Here is a 14,500-nt window from a genome sequence, read left to right as displayed (position 1 = left end):
GTGACCCTAGCTCTCCTAGCTGGAGAGCACCAAGCCAGCCTGCCAATCAGACTGAGTTAGCACTCGCTCAATGTAAGTAATTCAATATCACAAGACTGAGGATCAGTTAGTTTCTGCTGCACTAACAATCCTACAGCCTTTCTTTTGTTCCACACTTGAAAGCAACACCCCCAAAAAATTTCACTTAATCACATACCCTCTCAAGGCCAAGTGGATCATGCTTTAAGAAAAAAAATTACCTGCTTCGGTGAACTTGAAATAAACTCAATTTCCTCAGCCTGCAGGACAAAGTCTGATCATACCTCAGATTCAGAGAAGGTATGAAGCTTCAACTACTACAGACAAGAGGATAGACTATTCCTTTCTCACCCCTGAGCTTCTCCACTACCTCCACTGAACAATGCAGAGCATGAGGAACTTATACACCAAAATGAGAAGAAAATATCCCAGAACCATGTCAATTTGGTCTTCACATCAGAATCTTTTATGCTTAACCCTCCCATCCACATTCTAATCTAGAGCCCTTGTTCTATATCCAAGATAATTATTTTTTTGTTTCAAGTTTCTGCTGGGATGTGAGGAGGCACATATGCCAAGAGGGGCTACATTCCAAGCAAAGTTTCAAACTTCACATAAACCACCTGCAATATTTTACTAATGAATACATATAAAGACAGTACTTCTAAAAAATATGGATTTGCTGAAGACTTTGTTGCCAGCGGCAGGCTGAAATGTTCCTGAAATAGCTGCACTGGCTTTGTAACATGCATTGGAAGCTCCAAGACATGTATAGCTTTTCTAGAATTAAATGTTTGTGTTTTCATAATCAGAGGCTTTTGGTACTCATCTTTTCACCCCTTCTGTTTAAAAATTTGGATAGTAAATATAAGGCCAACTGACATGTAACTGCTGTTAGCTAAAATTGTTTGAGAAAACAAGGCTCATTTACCAAAAGGTGAACAATTTTTAAAGTAATTTGAAAGCCATCTCATTATTTTCCTTTGTTTGTTTTTTAAACCAGGATTTTTATGGTTGTTTTAAGCTCCACAAAACCTAGGAGAGGACAGTCACAGATGCCAGAGGAAGTCCAGATTTAAAGGGAAAAAACACACCCAGTTTACTATGAAAGACAGAGGATGTAAAATGAAGAGGAAGTAGCTCTGTGATTTGGTTAATAAGAATCCAGAAAGAGCAGTTGAAATTTCGCACAAGAGGCATTCACACAGGAATGCCTATGAGGAACTGAAAAATCAAGCTGAAGTACATAACCAGTATATTCAGAAAGCTTCAAGGTAAAAATAAATGAAAATGTGACAACGACTTAAGAAACAAGCAAAAGCAAGCAGAGTCGATCACTTACTTTCTCAAGGTAATTACAGACTAAAATGTGCTGCTACTTTAAGGGGGAGAGACAGAGGAGAGTGGGATAAATAAGAAAAAAGCAAGTGAGTTTAGAAGACAAGATTAAGTGAAATCTGAGGAAGGTGCAGAGAAGGACAGCAGTTGAAAACCTTCTGCATCTTTGGTGGAGGAAAAGCAGAAAGTTGGAGGTACAGGGGAAGAGTCAAGACCAATTTCCACAGAAAAGGCAACAATGAAAATGCAATAGGAAAGTGATTTGAGGAGTGGATCAATGTTTGCAGAAAAATAGTTAGGTTTTTATGAAAAGGATTCAGTTGAAATAGTAACATAGATCTGTTTAACACAGAGGAAGACAACACTTCTTGGAAGGGAGAGTGTCCTGAAACAGCCACTCCTGTGAATATTGCCAGTTATGCTGCAGAGTGTGAAAACAGGAATAGAGGAAAGCACACACTAGGTCAAGCCAAGGCTTCGATACTTTTCAAGAAAAGCAGATGCTTAAGGAAACTGAGAATTTTATTTCTACCTCATGCAAAACACCAACATTAAATAGCATTATGACACTCAGGTGCAGCTATGGAATATGCCACTTGCAACACTTACATAGACCAGCTCAGCTGAGTATTGGAAACTATTCTTGATAGAATGACCAAACAACACAAAAGAATTAAAGATTTGTACCCATCATTATTTTATGTGCTAATATTCTCACTAAAAAACATTTTAAAATTGTTATAAAGAGACAATAATAAAAGTAATATAAGTGCAATTTTGCTTATACTTTTAAGATGTTAAAGTCTTTTTCTAGAGTAATACAATTTCTAATCCAACCTTTCTCATTTTTTCCATCCTCAGGTTCATATGGAAATTCAGTCTTTAAAAAATTAGTCTCAACTTGTATATTTAAATAAATACTGATTTAAAAAACATGGAGTTTTAGCTAGATTATAATACATTTAGTAAGATACAATAAATACTTAAAATCTACTTACTAGCAATTTGATTTTTTTTTTTTTTTTTTTTAATACAAGCTATACGAAATGTATATCCAGCAGAAATCTCAATTTTATTGAGCTTGTTTTTTTAAGTTTCAGGTTAACACTTATTTTGGAGGACTATGATCAGAATAGATATGAGAGTAGTTCTTGCCATTTTAGACAGCTGAATAACGGTTAAAGACACATAAAGGCTATAGCACAGCAAATTTCAAGGTAATAATGGAAAGCACAGGTTAAAAGAGCTGAGAGTACAGAACCCAGTTTGGTATGGTTGATAAAAAAACTCTGTACCCAGAAAGATGGTGAAAAAGGCACAAGACCTTAGACCAAGAAAAAAAATATTTTTCCACATGTAATATATAAATGGGGAGGGGAGCAAATGAGGCAGTCGTGACATCAGAAAAGTATGCGTATAAGCATTAGCATAGGAAGTGCCATACACAGCTAAATTTCTTCTATATCAGTTCCAGTGTCCTGACTTCTTAGACTTTGGGAATCATTTCTAGTTCAATATTTCCTTTGTATGTGGCTTACTATTAGCTTCAGTCTTCAAAGTCAGCAAGAACACACATGAGCAAGAATGTGTACCTATTTTTAAACTTAGCCAATGAAAGATTAAGAGAGGAGTGTGCAAGTCGACCAGTTTTATTCCTTGAAATGCTGCCACATCCTTTCACTATTCAGTATCAGCTAAGTATTAGAAATGGTTTCATCTCCAATGCTACACCTGGTAGAACAAACACAGTTTAGTAGTATTAATAATCAAAACTTTCCCAGCACTTAACAACATCTTATAGCTTTTGGCTCCTCCTAACAATTTGAAATCCAAATTAAGATAAATTTTTTTAAAAGAAACCTGAAACAACAATAGAGAGTAAGCTTGATACAGTGGTTGTTTCAGAACCCTGTATACCAGGTTCTGGTATTAACTTTGAATAAGATGTTGAACTTAACAATTGGACTCCAATTGCACTACTCATTTTCTGAACTGAGTGACTGCAGCAGGAGACCCAACTGTGCAATTTACTGATACACAAAACCAAGTTTCGGAAATGCCAGTTAGATAATATTATGATTGTGCACTTATAATAAACGTATACACATTTCACCTTATCTTCCTACAGTAGAGATGATTATCTTAAGATGGGAAACCAGAAGTTTTACATAACTGACAACTCATTCATTCGCAAAAAGTGTATAGCAATACTCAAAAGCTGATTTTTGTTTAAACACCAAGCAAGCATGGACATATGAATATTCCTAACCTGTAAAATGATTCCTCCACATTATATCAGCGAAACTCATTGGTGGGCCACTGGGAGGGTAGTGTTTACCTTTCAGAGGCTCATGATCAGTCCTTATCATATCCATTAAGGAATTTTCCAAAGAGTGCAAGTTAAAAGTGTCATAGGGCCTATTCCGGTCCTAGAAGGGAAAAAAAAAAAAAAAAAAAGAAAAAGAAAAAAAAAAGACTGTTATAGAAAAAAAAATTAATTTTCTAACACAGGCTCATTTCTTATTTTATAAAACTCCAGCATCCAATTCTACATTTCTTCTTGATAGAACTTTTTATATTACAAAAAAATTGATAAATATAAGCCTACAGTTGTTGAAATGATACCTTGCATTTTGCAACTGCTGCTATCACCAGTACAGCTATGCAGATAGGCTTTATAATACTTCTAAAAATATATATACAAACAATAGTTAATTCTAAAAATTATTATTTAAATAAGAACTTAGAAATAAAGCAATGTTAATGTTTACACTGGAGAAGTGAAATTGTTTCAGAGTTCGGAGATTTTTGTTCTATAGCTTCATCATCTGCCTTCTGTCACAGTGCTACCTTAACATCAGAGCAGAAGCAAGCAATGCTCAAGATGCCAGCAGGCACATTTGTTCCAGAAAATACCTAGTAATTCTTCAAATCTCTAACATGAATCTCACAGGTTTAAGGAAAGCACACTAAATGTAAGACAAAACAAAAAGCAAGATAGGATATGCAACACTTTCAGACGAGGGCACTCAAAAACCTGAGCAAGGGTTGGTTTGTATTGTTTGAACCTCTCATTTTTAATTCACAGTAGTTCAGCTTCTTTTTTTAAAGTAAGTAAAAGGGAAAAAGAAAAAAAAAAACAACCAAACAAACCACAAACAACCTTTAGCAGGCCTATTAAAATAACCAGTTTCAAAGTTCAGGAACAATCTTACTGAGGGAACAATCCACCCATGCCCATGTATCTGGAGTACTGTACGCAATGGGACAGCATAACAGAACGGTCCCCTTGTTGTAGTCAGTTTCTAAAAAGCATTAATTTTCTTATTCTCATCACTATCATTAAAAAAAGTAGTAAAGCACAAGTATGTAAAAGATAGCAGTTTTTCTTTGTACACTGTATTATGCTACAGTTAATAAAGAGTGGTATTACATTCTACTGTGCAAACTGAAACCTTCATTGTAATATGCCCCCAAAATTCCTGGAACAATGTTTTCCATATGCTGGTTACTACAAGATAATCTTATTGATTGAAAGAATAAAATTTAAAATCCTCAGACAAGAAGCAGCAGTATCCACAGAAAATGTAACACAAGTTTTGTCTTAACAAGTATTATTCCTCTTGAACCCTCTTTTTCTTAGGTTGTCTTTAAATAAAACTAAAGGAGAGAATGAGTTGACTGGTATAATTAAGCTTTCTTTTAATATTCCTGTTCTGGAATTCAAATAAATACACGTTATTAAAAGTTTGCTGTTACAGAAAGCTCTGAAATACAGATCTTCCTACTGCCAAAAATCTCATGTTCCCAGTCTGCCTACTCTGCGCTGAAGATCCAACTTCCCTTCTCCAACATGCTAATTTTGTATTTTCTGTAAGTGGACTAGCATTATTTTCTTCACATCTATTGAGCATTTTTGGCAAACATGATGTCCAAAGAATAATACTTGATTTCTGTTAGAAGCTATACTAAGCACTAAAGTTCAAATGAGCTCACTGATTTTCAGTCTTCATTGTTGATGATTTTTGTCTACTACAGCTGCTTAGAATGCCAACATTTGTATACTGTATTTAAAAGAGTACTTGTTCACCTATCCAAGTGGATCAATACATATGGAATATGAAATAAAAATTTATGCCCATGAAATCTAAAATAGATCGGCGGGGGGGCAGGACTGGGATGACAAAAAACCACCACCCTGAGGTAATTTTTTTCCCTAACAGAAAACTATTTTGGTTAAAACAACACACTGGTAAAATGTAGTAGGAGAGAAGAGTTCATTTTATTTCATATTAACTTTCTTAAAAGAAATGCAAGGCTAGATTGAAAAGAAAAAGTGTAACTTAGATGCAAAAAAATTTCTATTCTTGTGATATATTAGTAACTTGATTAAATAGGATCTATATTATTCCCTCAAAGCAAGGATTTTAGTCATCTTTTTTTATTTGTTTCTTTTAAATACCTTTTAAATATCTGTACTGTGAATACGTAAGGAGGTCAGGTGTTACAGTACTGAACTATGGCATCTTTTTGAAGAGAAAATTTGAAAGCAAATATACAGCTTATATCCTAAATAGGGGTGGGGAAGTATTTTTCAGTCAGATCAGTCCCCTGATCTGGTTTACTATACAGCTGTAGCAGAGATGAGCTGGCAAAACCAACACTGGCAGGAGAGCAAAAGGGCAGAACTGCTGCTTTTGCCACAATGATAGTTTATTCCAGCTTTAAACATTCCTGAGATTACAGTCTTAGAGGCCAGAAGGAATGAGTTCAGAAGAGGACACAGTGTACAAATTGAATTTAATTGTCCTTTATTAACATATGTATGTTATATTTTAAGTATGCTACTATAGCAGTAAATCCCTGGCAGGTCCTACTTTGTTCTAAAACTTCCCAAGGAGCTGTGCATATGGATGCATGTGAAAAAAGGGGAGAAAAAAATCGTAGCGTCAAAGGCAAGGCTATACAGGGCAGGTTTGCTAGAATGTAGGATCTTTCTAACCTTTTAAGGGGCGTACAAAGCTGCAATATACTTTCAAGATTAAATTAGACCTACATTGGACACAGGAAGATCAATTTAATCAAAACCCTTTACCTAGGCAATTATAACCCTTCCCACTACAGCACTTGAGCAAGGTAAATCAAGCAAAGGAAATTTAGACATAACAGATTTTTATGAATATGTTGTGGCACGTGCACACGTATAACGCATGCTGGCTACAGATTTTGTAGTGTGGGTGATGAACAAGTCAGCGTTAACATTCTAGCTCCTAAGTAAAAGGGCTACTACCATTTTTCTTAGTAGCTTTCATTTCAGTAGTAACTCATTTGTACTCAGCAGATTTGAAGATTGTTTCCTAAATTCAGCAGTTTCTTCCAAGAAGCCTGGTGCTTCTGCACACACACGCACAGGATGATGTTTCCTTATTTCTCAACATGAACAGGTTCTCCTGGTTTTATGAACTGATACTGCTCCATTTCCCAGATTTGTCTTCTGCATTGTTTCCACAGGCTACCGATCTACTGCCAAACAATCCCCACAATGGAAACAATTCATAAAGGTCCTCAGTAGCACATGAGAACTTTGCAAGGAGTTCTGGGACTAGAACCATGAATGGAAATCAAAATATAAACTACAGAATCATAAAGCAGAATAAAAAAACTTGGAAAAGCAGTTTGAAAATCCAGCAAGTCTGGAAAATCTGCTGGGATCTTCTAGAGAAGACGAAGATCCTAAGACCTACTTAGATAAACTACATTATGGATAAAAGAGAAGTCTCCAGCTGCAAGGCACTGTCTTTGGCTACACAGCAATCATTAAATCAGCAAAAGATTAAGTCCAGCCTGCCCATGTCAGATTGTACTTTTGCTGTGTACAGACAGCAGCTCCTTCCTTGTTAGCTTCTAGTGTATGTGGCAGCATATTTCAGTTCTTACAATACTCTAGTCTTGAAAGAAAGAAAAACAGCTTAGTAATAACAACTCTTAGAGAAGATATGGGTCCCAGCACTTTAAATCCCAGCCCTTGGCTGTTATCTATACGTTCATCCATGACAAAGACTTCCTCAAAGTGTGTATGTTAAGTGTAGTGAAAAATTACAAATGCATATGCAGGATCAGATTTTTGAAGGATCACAATGTGAAATGGACTTCCAGTTGAAGCTGGGTCTCAACTGTCTACCTTCAAATATCTCACTTGTAAGGTTGATTAAAAATGTTACAAAATACAGTGTCTATAATCTGTCTGTTAATTTAAAAACAAAACCAAGAAAACAGTAACTTTGCCAAAAAATAACTGCAGAGTCAAGACACTAAAATAAAATGAGAAAATACAATAATTTGCATTTTACCTGCATTTTACACTTTTGTGCATAGGTATTATGCTAGCCTTTAATAACACAACCATAATAATTTTTCAGAGGTCTCCAGTCTCTATCCAATATGCATAATGAACCAGCTCCAGGAATGAATCAGAACAGTGCTTTGAAGAGGTCTGTTTATCTCTAAGACAGATGCCTGTGTTGCTTATTCCAGGAGATGGCTGAGGTGTAATCAGTGTGTCAGCAAATTCCAGGAGGGGGAAAAAACATTCTTAAAGTTAAGGGTTATCTTAATTGTGAAACAAAGATTACTTAGCAGTACCTGAAGTATGTAATTGACATGTATGTGTATCATTTGAAATCAAAAGAACTTTCTCCCTTTGTCATACCCTGTAATGTGGTGTGCTTTGTCCTGCCCCTTTCAGACTCAGAGCATGGGCATATAAGGCAAGGCACACCTAGCACTACTTCAGTTCCCTCCCAATAGATACACAAACCATGTCAGGAATCTAACATGTTGCCCAAGCCTAGCTACTGTCCATAATCAAAACCCTTGACCATGTATTTATGCATGTGTTGAATCCTTGTTAGCATGGGCATCTGCATCTGTAGCATAAAATACACATTGAGCTGAGAGATACACCTGATCTGCCTGTTTTTTAGTATACAAGCAGCAAAACCTCAGGTACCTAGACCCTTCCAAAGATACATTTCCCTGTGTCTATACAGTTCAGTCCATTTGTTGACTGACTTCCTATTAAACTTCCAAGCTTCCTATATTCTGAACAGTATCTCCGTTTCAGTAATTTATTTCCGTGTTCTACATTTTCATGCTGCCCTAGATTTTCAAGCTTCCTGCACCAGTATGTGGCACAACGCAGCCCAACTCTGCCAAGCAACAAGATGGCCTCCACTCACTGAACTATTAACTGTTTCCAGGAGAATACCAAAACTCCAGTTAGGCTCACAGAAGTCTCAGCATTTTTTACTTACTAGATTCTGGGACACTACATGTAGTATTTTGATCAGAAGAAAGAGATGAGATCCTGGGGAACGGCTAAAATTCTTATGGCTTAAACAACTTTCCTATCAGTGCAAACTTCTTCACTGTGGTCACTGCTGTGTTTCATTCTTCTGTGCCTGACATAAGCCTGGATTTGGCTGCACAGGATTGCTAAGCATCGCCAACTAAAGCTGAAGTCAATGGAAGCACAGCTTTGAATAAATACAGGGTAAAACACCAGCACTGTTTTAAACTGGGCTTGCTCACTCTGTTCTAGCACCTGCAGCAGGGGTTATTACTAAGAACACAAGGAAAACAAGTTTGTCTCACGCCAATATCCCAATCCAAACCAGCAAGAACAGCAACTGCAAAAAAAGTATTATGAAGTTTGGCTTGGGACATACATGCTCAATCTGCCATGATGGTGCACATGAATGATCACATACAGCAAGCTCTAAATACTCACTAAGCAGTCTTTAGCTCCTAACAGCTTCAGCTGTGATGCAATCCCACTTGCATTCTCAGTAAAGTTTAAAAAAAAAAAAAAAAATCTTTAAAAAGATAGGAAATCTGAGGAATATGGTCACATGGTAAAGTAAAATGATCGCTTTGCAAAAGAATAAAAAAACCCCTGTAAATAGCAAGTGTCACTTCCTTTGCAGCTTGGTGCTGGAATGCTGCCAATAACAACATGACTGACAACACAGATGCATGCAGAACTAGAATAACCAGAAATTTCAGCATTTTTTTCCTTATACTTGATTTCATTAAAATATAAAATAAAACATAAAATAAACCAGAACAAATAAGAAGGCATAAAATGTAGGTAGGAGGGAAAAATAGGGTAAATCTGTCTATGCCAATGATAAAGAACATTGCAGCAGAGCTACTAGTATTAAGTCTTAATGGAATTTTATTTCAATTCCACTTTCTTTTTTGGTCTTTCCAGTTAATTTTGGATAGTATTAATCTAAGGCAGATTTATTATGTTCCTTTAGTGGAACAAAAAGGGGAATGTTTTCTTATGTTATTATTGCTTTTGGAATGCCCACAGAAGAAACACATCAACTTTTCATACAGTTGTCTTTTCTCACTACCAACTGTAGTGCATTTTACTTTCATAGCTGTTCAGAAGTTCGCTGGGCAAAAGGTGAATTTTTTTAAGCTTGTTCAAAAAGTTTCTGAGAAAAATAAGGAAGTTTAATACAAATATAAAACAATTTCTAATTGTACACAGGTTATTGAAACATTTCCATGTAATTTGAAAAATAACATTTCAGAACTCTAGTTAATGATATTTAATCATCTTGTCTGTGTTATGTAAACATTTATAGCTAACATGCAAGAACTCAGGTTGAATCCAAAAGCCTTGAAAACCTGACCTACTCAAGCAATTTTTCCGCAAAGAAAGGTAAAGGTTGTATTCAAACTTTACCCCCTTATAAATTCTGAGTTCTAAAATGTTACAAGAAAACTAAAATCTTTCAGTGAAATGTTTGCAATTTTTATTTCCAAATGAACTAAAAAGCACAGAAATAGGAAGAGATACAACAGGCATTATATAGAATTACAAAAACTAATATAAATTATATTATTCAATTTAAAGGCCATTTTACTTTGCAGTTAAGATGAGATTCCCTTTTTGTACACACTTAATACACAGTCAAAATATATATAAAAATGTTCAGGCTTTATAGCCATAAGACTTGGCATGATAATCACTTAAACAGAATACCCTGACAAGTTACTGAATATTCAGTATTTGCTTGCAAACTGCGGGGAAGAAAGTAATAGAATTTACCCTGCCTTTTCCTAAATAGAGGCGGTAGCTACAGGGCAGACGGAGAGGAATACTTTAACTGTTTCCCTGGTTTAGGCAATTCATGTTTTGGAGTTGCAGGGAACAAATGACAATATGGCCCTACTGGATACAAACTATATATCTATCTCTTGTTCTATATTATATTGTTCATTTTTTCATCAGAGCCTTACTAAGCAATAGCCTACTTACTGTGGTCTTTGAAGCACCCTTAGCTGTTCTTCCAACACAGACTGTTATAATACGCCAAGCACACTACTTACATAATCACTAGTGTTATTTCTCTACCTCATATTCAAAGACAGTAAAGCACCTAGTCAAATGCTTAAATCACCTAACCTAATGCTTCAATAGTGAACACTGTTTATTACCAGCAAACATAAATATAATACACTTAATATTTCAAACATCTTCCTTTTGCGGTGAAAACAATTAGACAATGTGTTTAAAGACCCCAAACAAACAAAAACTCCACAACAACCAAAAAATCAAAAGAATCTACAAAACAGCTATTATTCTTACACCCATTACACTAGTGTAGGGAATGATCTGCAGACATTACAACTGACTGAGCACTCACTGACAGGATTTATGTTTAGTCATATTTTGTTCAATGTGATGCTTTAGATAAAAATCTGCTCATCAGTCCTGTGGCTGAATGCATCTCAAAAAGCTGATGTATCCACTTTCTATTATAGTTACTGATTCCAGTAACAAATGGTTCTAACACTTGTAAAATACAGGATTAAAGTAGTTACACCCAAGATGATCATCAATTCACAAAAACAAGCAAGTGGAAAAAAAAAGATGTCAGCAGTAGAATTTACAAGGCCATTCATTATACCCTTGAGCTATTAAAATGACATAATTTAACTGGTTCATTGGCCTGCTGTGCAAGAGTTCAATGCTGGTAAGTTACCTTTGGGCTTCTACCACGCTGTTCAGTAGAATGATGCCTGTGTTCCATAGCAAGGAAAAACTAACATTGACCTAAGAACACCTTTGCACGAGTTAAATGCAAACCTCAAATCACAAGATGAAAGCACTACAAAGATGCAAAGACTGCAAACAGAGGAGAAGGGAGTTTTGGGGATGCTACAGCATGAAAGGATCTGAATGATCACACTTCACAGTCTGGACCACATAATGTAAAAGACAGTAGAGACATACTGTATAAAGAAGCTATTGTCTCAGAAAGATTTACAATAGGAACAGTCTGTCTCATGATATTATAGGATAGTGAGACAAAATGGGAGATAGAAAAGAATACAAGTAATAACTGTCAAACAGATGTCTGAGCACCATTGCCCAGTAGCTTCATTTACTGTGGCCACCACAGTAAATGAATCTCAAGGATTTCTCTTAAACAGAAACAGTGGTTTGTGTACGGTTACTGATCATCAGTGATGTGGGATATCTTGGTAAGGTTAAAAAATAAAAAGTGTCACTGAAATGTTTAAGCCTTGTGACAAACAAAATATTGTCTCTCACCCAAACTCATTGTGCTTTTAAGAACAATGTGACTAAAATAATATCTAACTGGCATATTTCAAGTCAGGCTCCTGTTCCATTTCTGTTGTGCTCAGGAAATAGTGCCTCCTGAGCAAAAAAACTTGTAGGTCCCAGAACTCCAGATAGATATTTCAACAAAAAAGGGGTAAGACATTTCATCTGTTCATACAGGACAAGACCTTCACCTGTTGGTTTTGAGAACTACCCTTAGAGAAGACAGTAATTTTGCCATTTCAATGCCAATATAGCCCTTTATTTCCAAAAGGAAACCACGAAAATGTTAAATATAGTGGGGCTGGGACGGAGGTTGGGATGGGGAAATGCAGTCCCGGGCTGGAGGCCAGTGGTGGGGGACCCCCGAATTCAGCAGGGCTGGGGGTGTGGGTGTGGGGGGGTGTGTGTGTGTCATTTACCAATATTTACTCACAGGCCTAAACCAGGCCACAAACACTCTCAATGAAAAACAGCTCCCAGAGAAGACAGAGGTGACCTTTCCAGTGTGATGTCACTTTGCATCCAGCAGGATTTAACCTATTAGCTGCCATATACTTTTAATTACTAACATTACTCACGTAATTTGTCCAAGTCCTAACTTTATATTATTACAGCATGATTAATATGCATGACAAATTGTGGCACAAGTATTTAAAACCTGCTTTAAAGAGGTACACACAAAAATCGACTCTGCCACCTTCTTCCTAATGGGAATTGAGAATAGTTAGGCAGCAAATGTTCTCCATCCTGCGACTTTATCGATGACATAATCTATCATAGAATCCCAAGCTGTCATAGTCACCTTCTCGTAAGGGAAAGAGGACTACAGGCTCTCTCAAGCTGTGCACCTACTTCTAAACATGAGTTGAGGACTCCTGTATAGGCACTGGGATACGAGGCAATCCTTTTCCAAAAGTGTCATTATGTTAGAAATTTCAATTTAAGAATATTTGCTATTAACTATTTGATCAGCTTCAAAGTTACCACAGGCTGCATATATGCAACTGAACAGGTGGGAAACAACAGAAAGTAGCCATCCAAAGACCACTCATAGCATCAAGCTCCACTTAGAGGAAGGAAGGGCGGAAGGGGAGGAAAAAAAAAATCCCAGCCCAAAAGTATGTTTTAATTAGAAGCAAACTCTTCAAATCCATTATATGCAAGCAATTCCATTTCAGATCAAATTTTGTAAACAAAGAAGGAATTTTTCTGGTTGCAAGTAGTGAATCATCCCATGTATTAAAAAAATTCAGTTTAATAACAAATTCAAAATTAATATATTAAATATTATTTCATATAATAAATATATTAAAATAGTAACTGAATCACACTATGCATACTTGCATCTTTTATTACCTAAGGGGCTTAAAGGCATACAGGATATGAGGAAAAGAACAACTGTCTCATGTACAAGGTGCCTGAATACTTATGTTAAAACCCTGAAAAACAACCAGAAGATATTCTTCTTCTTCTTAGAAGAGAAGAAGCCATAAGCATTTTTGTGTTATCAGTTAGGGGTTACGCATTCAAATTACTGCTGCACATTTGGATTTAATGAATTAAAATAATTCAGAAATCACATACAAGATATAGAAGTACATGTATGAACAGACAATTAACCAAAAGGAAATCTTCTTTATGTTAACTCTTCACAGAAATTGGAAAGGATACTCACAGGAGCAAGAAAAACGGTTTCCTTTTACATTATAAGAGCTAAACTGATTTAGCACTTGGCAAATTTAGTAAAGTTTGTTCCAGACAGGGAAAATGTCTTGGGATAAAAGCCTACCTGATTTGCAACAGAATTTTCCTTTTTTGTACAAGGTAATAAAGATTGACAGGCACCTTAAGAAATGTTGCTATAAGGAAAGAACCAGGATGTTCAGCCACTTAAGTGCATTCAGGGAAACCGTAACAAGTTCAGCATGAATACCTTGGACAACAAACGTCTAGGAAAAAGTCTAGCAAGACTGATAAAAGACTTAAAAATGTATCAGAAGAAGTCAGGAGAAAATAATGTAGCCTCCATAATCGGTCTTCACATACAGAGGGGAAAATCAGGTAAACAAGGGTAAACATCAGGTAAACAGTAAGAGACAAAGCAATATTATCTATCCAATTCAATAATAGACATCAGGTGCATGTGAACACTGTCATCAAAAGGAGCCAGAGTTGACAAGGCACAGTTAGTGGAACAACTAAAGCTAGTCCAAGTAAGAATGTCAGTACTGTGTATGTCTGACCAGCAAAATAAAAATGAAAGAACTGCAGTAACTGAAGCAGGATATGAAACTATAGATGACAAACACTGTTTCTAGCTTTTATGACTGAAATTCAAGGATGTCTTCTCTTTAAGAAATAACAAGCAGAGATAACGTAGCATCATATGTTAATGATGCAATATCCTGGAAAGTATGATTTCTGGTTCTTGAAAGAATATGATATGGCTGATCTAACAAGGACTTCAACATAGCATTTCATATGGTGCTAGAAGCA

At 36.0% G+C, this 14,500-nt stretch overlaps 1 protein-coding gene across 6 annotated transcripts in view; it reads right to left on the bottom strand.

The window, feature by feature from the left end:
• CPEB3 (cytoplasmic polyadenylation element binding protein 3) overlaps positions 1 to 14,500 on the bottom strand; it is a 98,913-nt gene that overhangs the window by 62,293 nt on the left and 22,120 nt on the right. For 5 of the 6 annotated variants that reach the window (XM_009277777.1, XM_009277775.2, XM_009277779.2 and 2 more), the window contains exon 3: positions 3,626 to 3,785. In XM_009277777.1, the coding sequence (XP_009276052.1) occupies positions 3,626 to 3,785 (160 nt within the window). The remainder of the gene's footprint in view (positions 1 to 3,625; positions 3,786 to 14,500) is intronic. The other variant, XM_009277776.2, reaches the window with a different exon arrangement.

The sequence above is a fragment of the Aptenodytes forsteri genome, unplaced genomic scaffold, assembly GCF_000699145.1.
Source record: "Aptenodytes forsteri isolate BGI_AS27 unplaced genomic scaffold, ASM69914v1 Scaffold15, whole genome shotgun sequence".
NCBI lineage: Eukaryota > Metazoa > Chordata > Aves > Sphenisciformes > Spheniscidae > Aptenodytes > Aptenodytes forsteri.
This window is presented reverse-complemented; position numbering and strand designations above follow the sequence as displayed.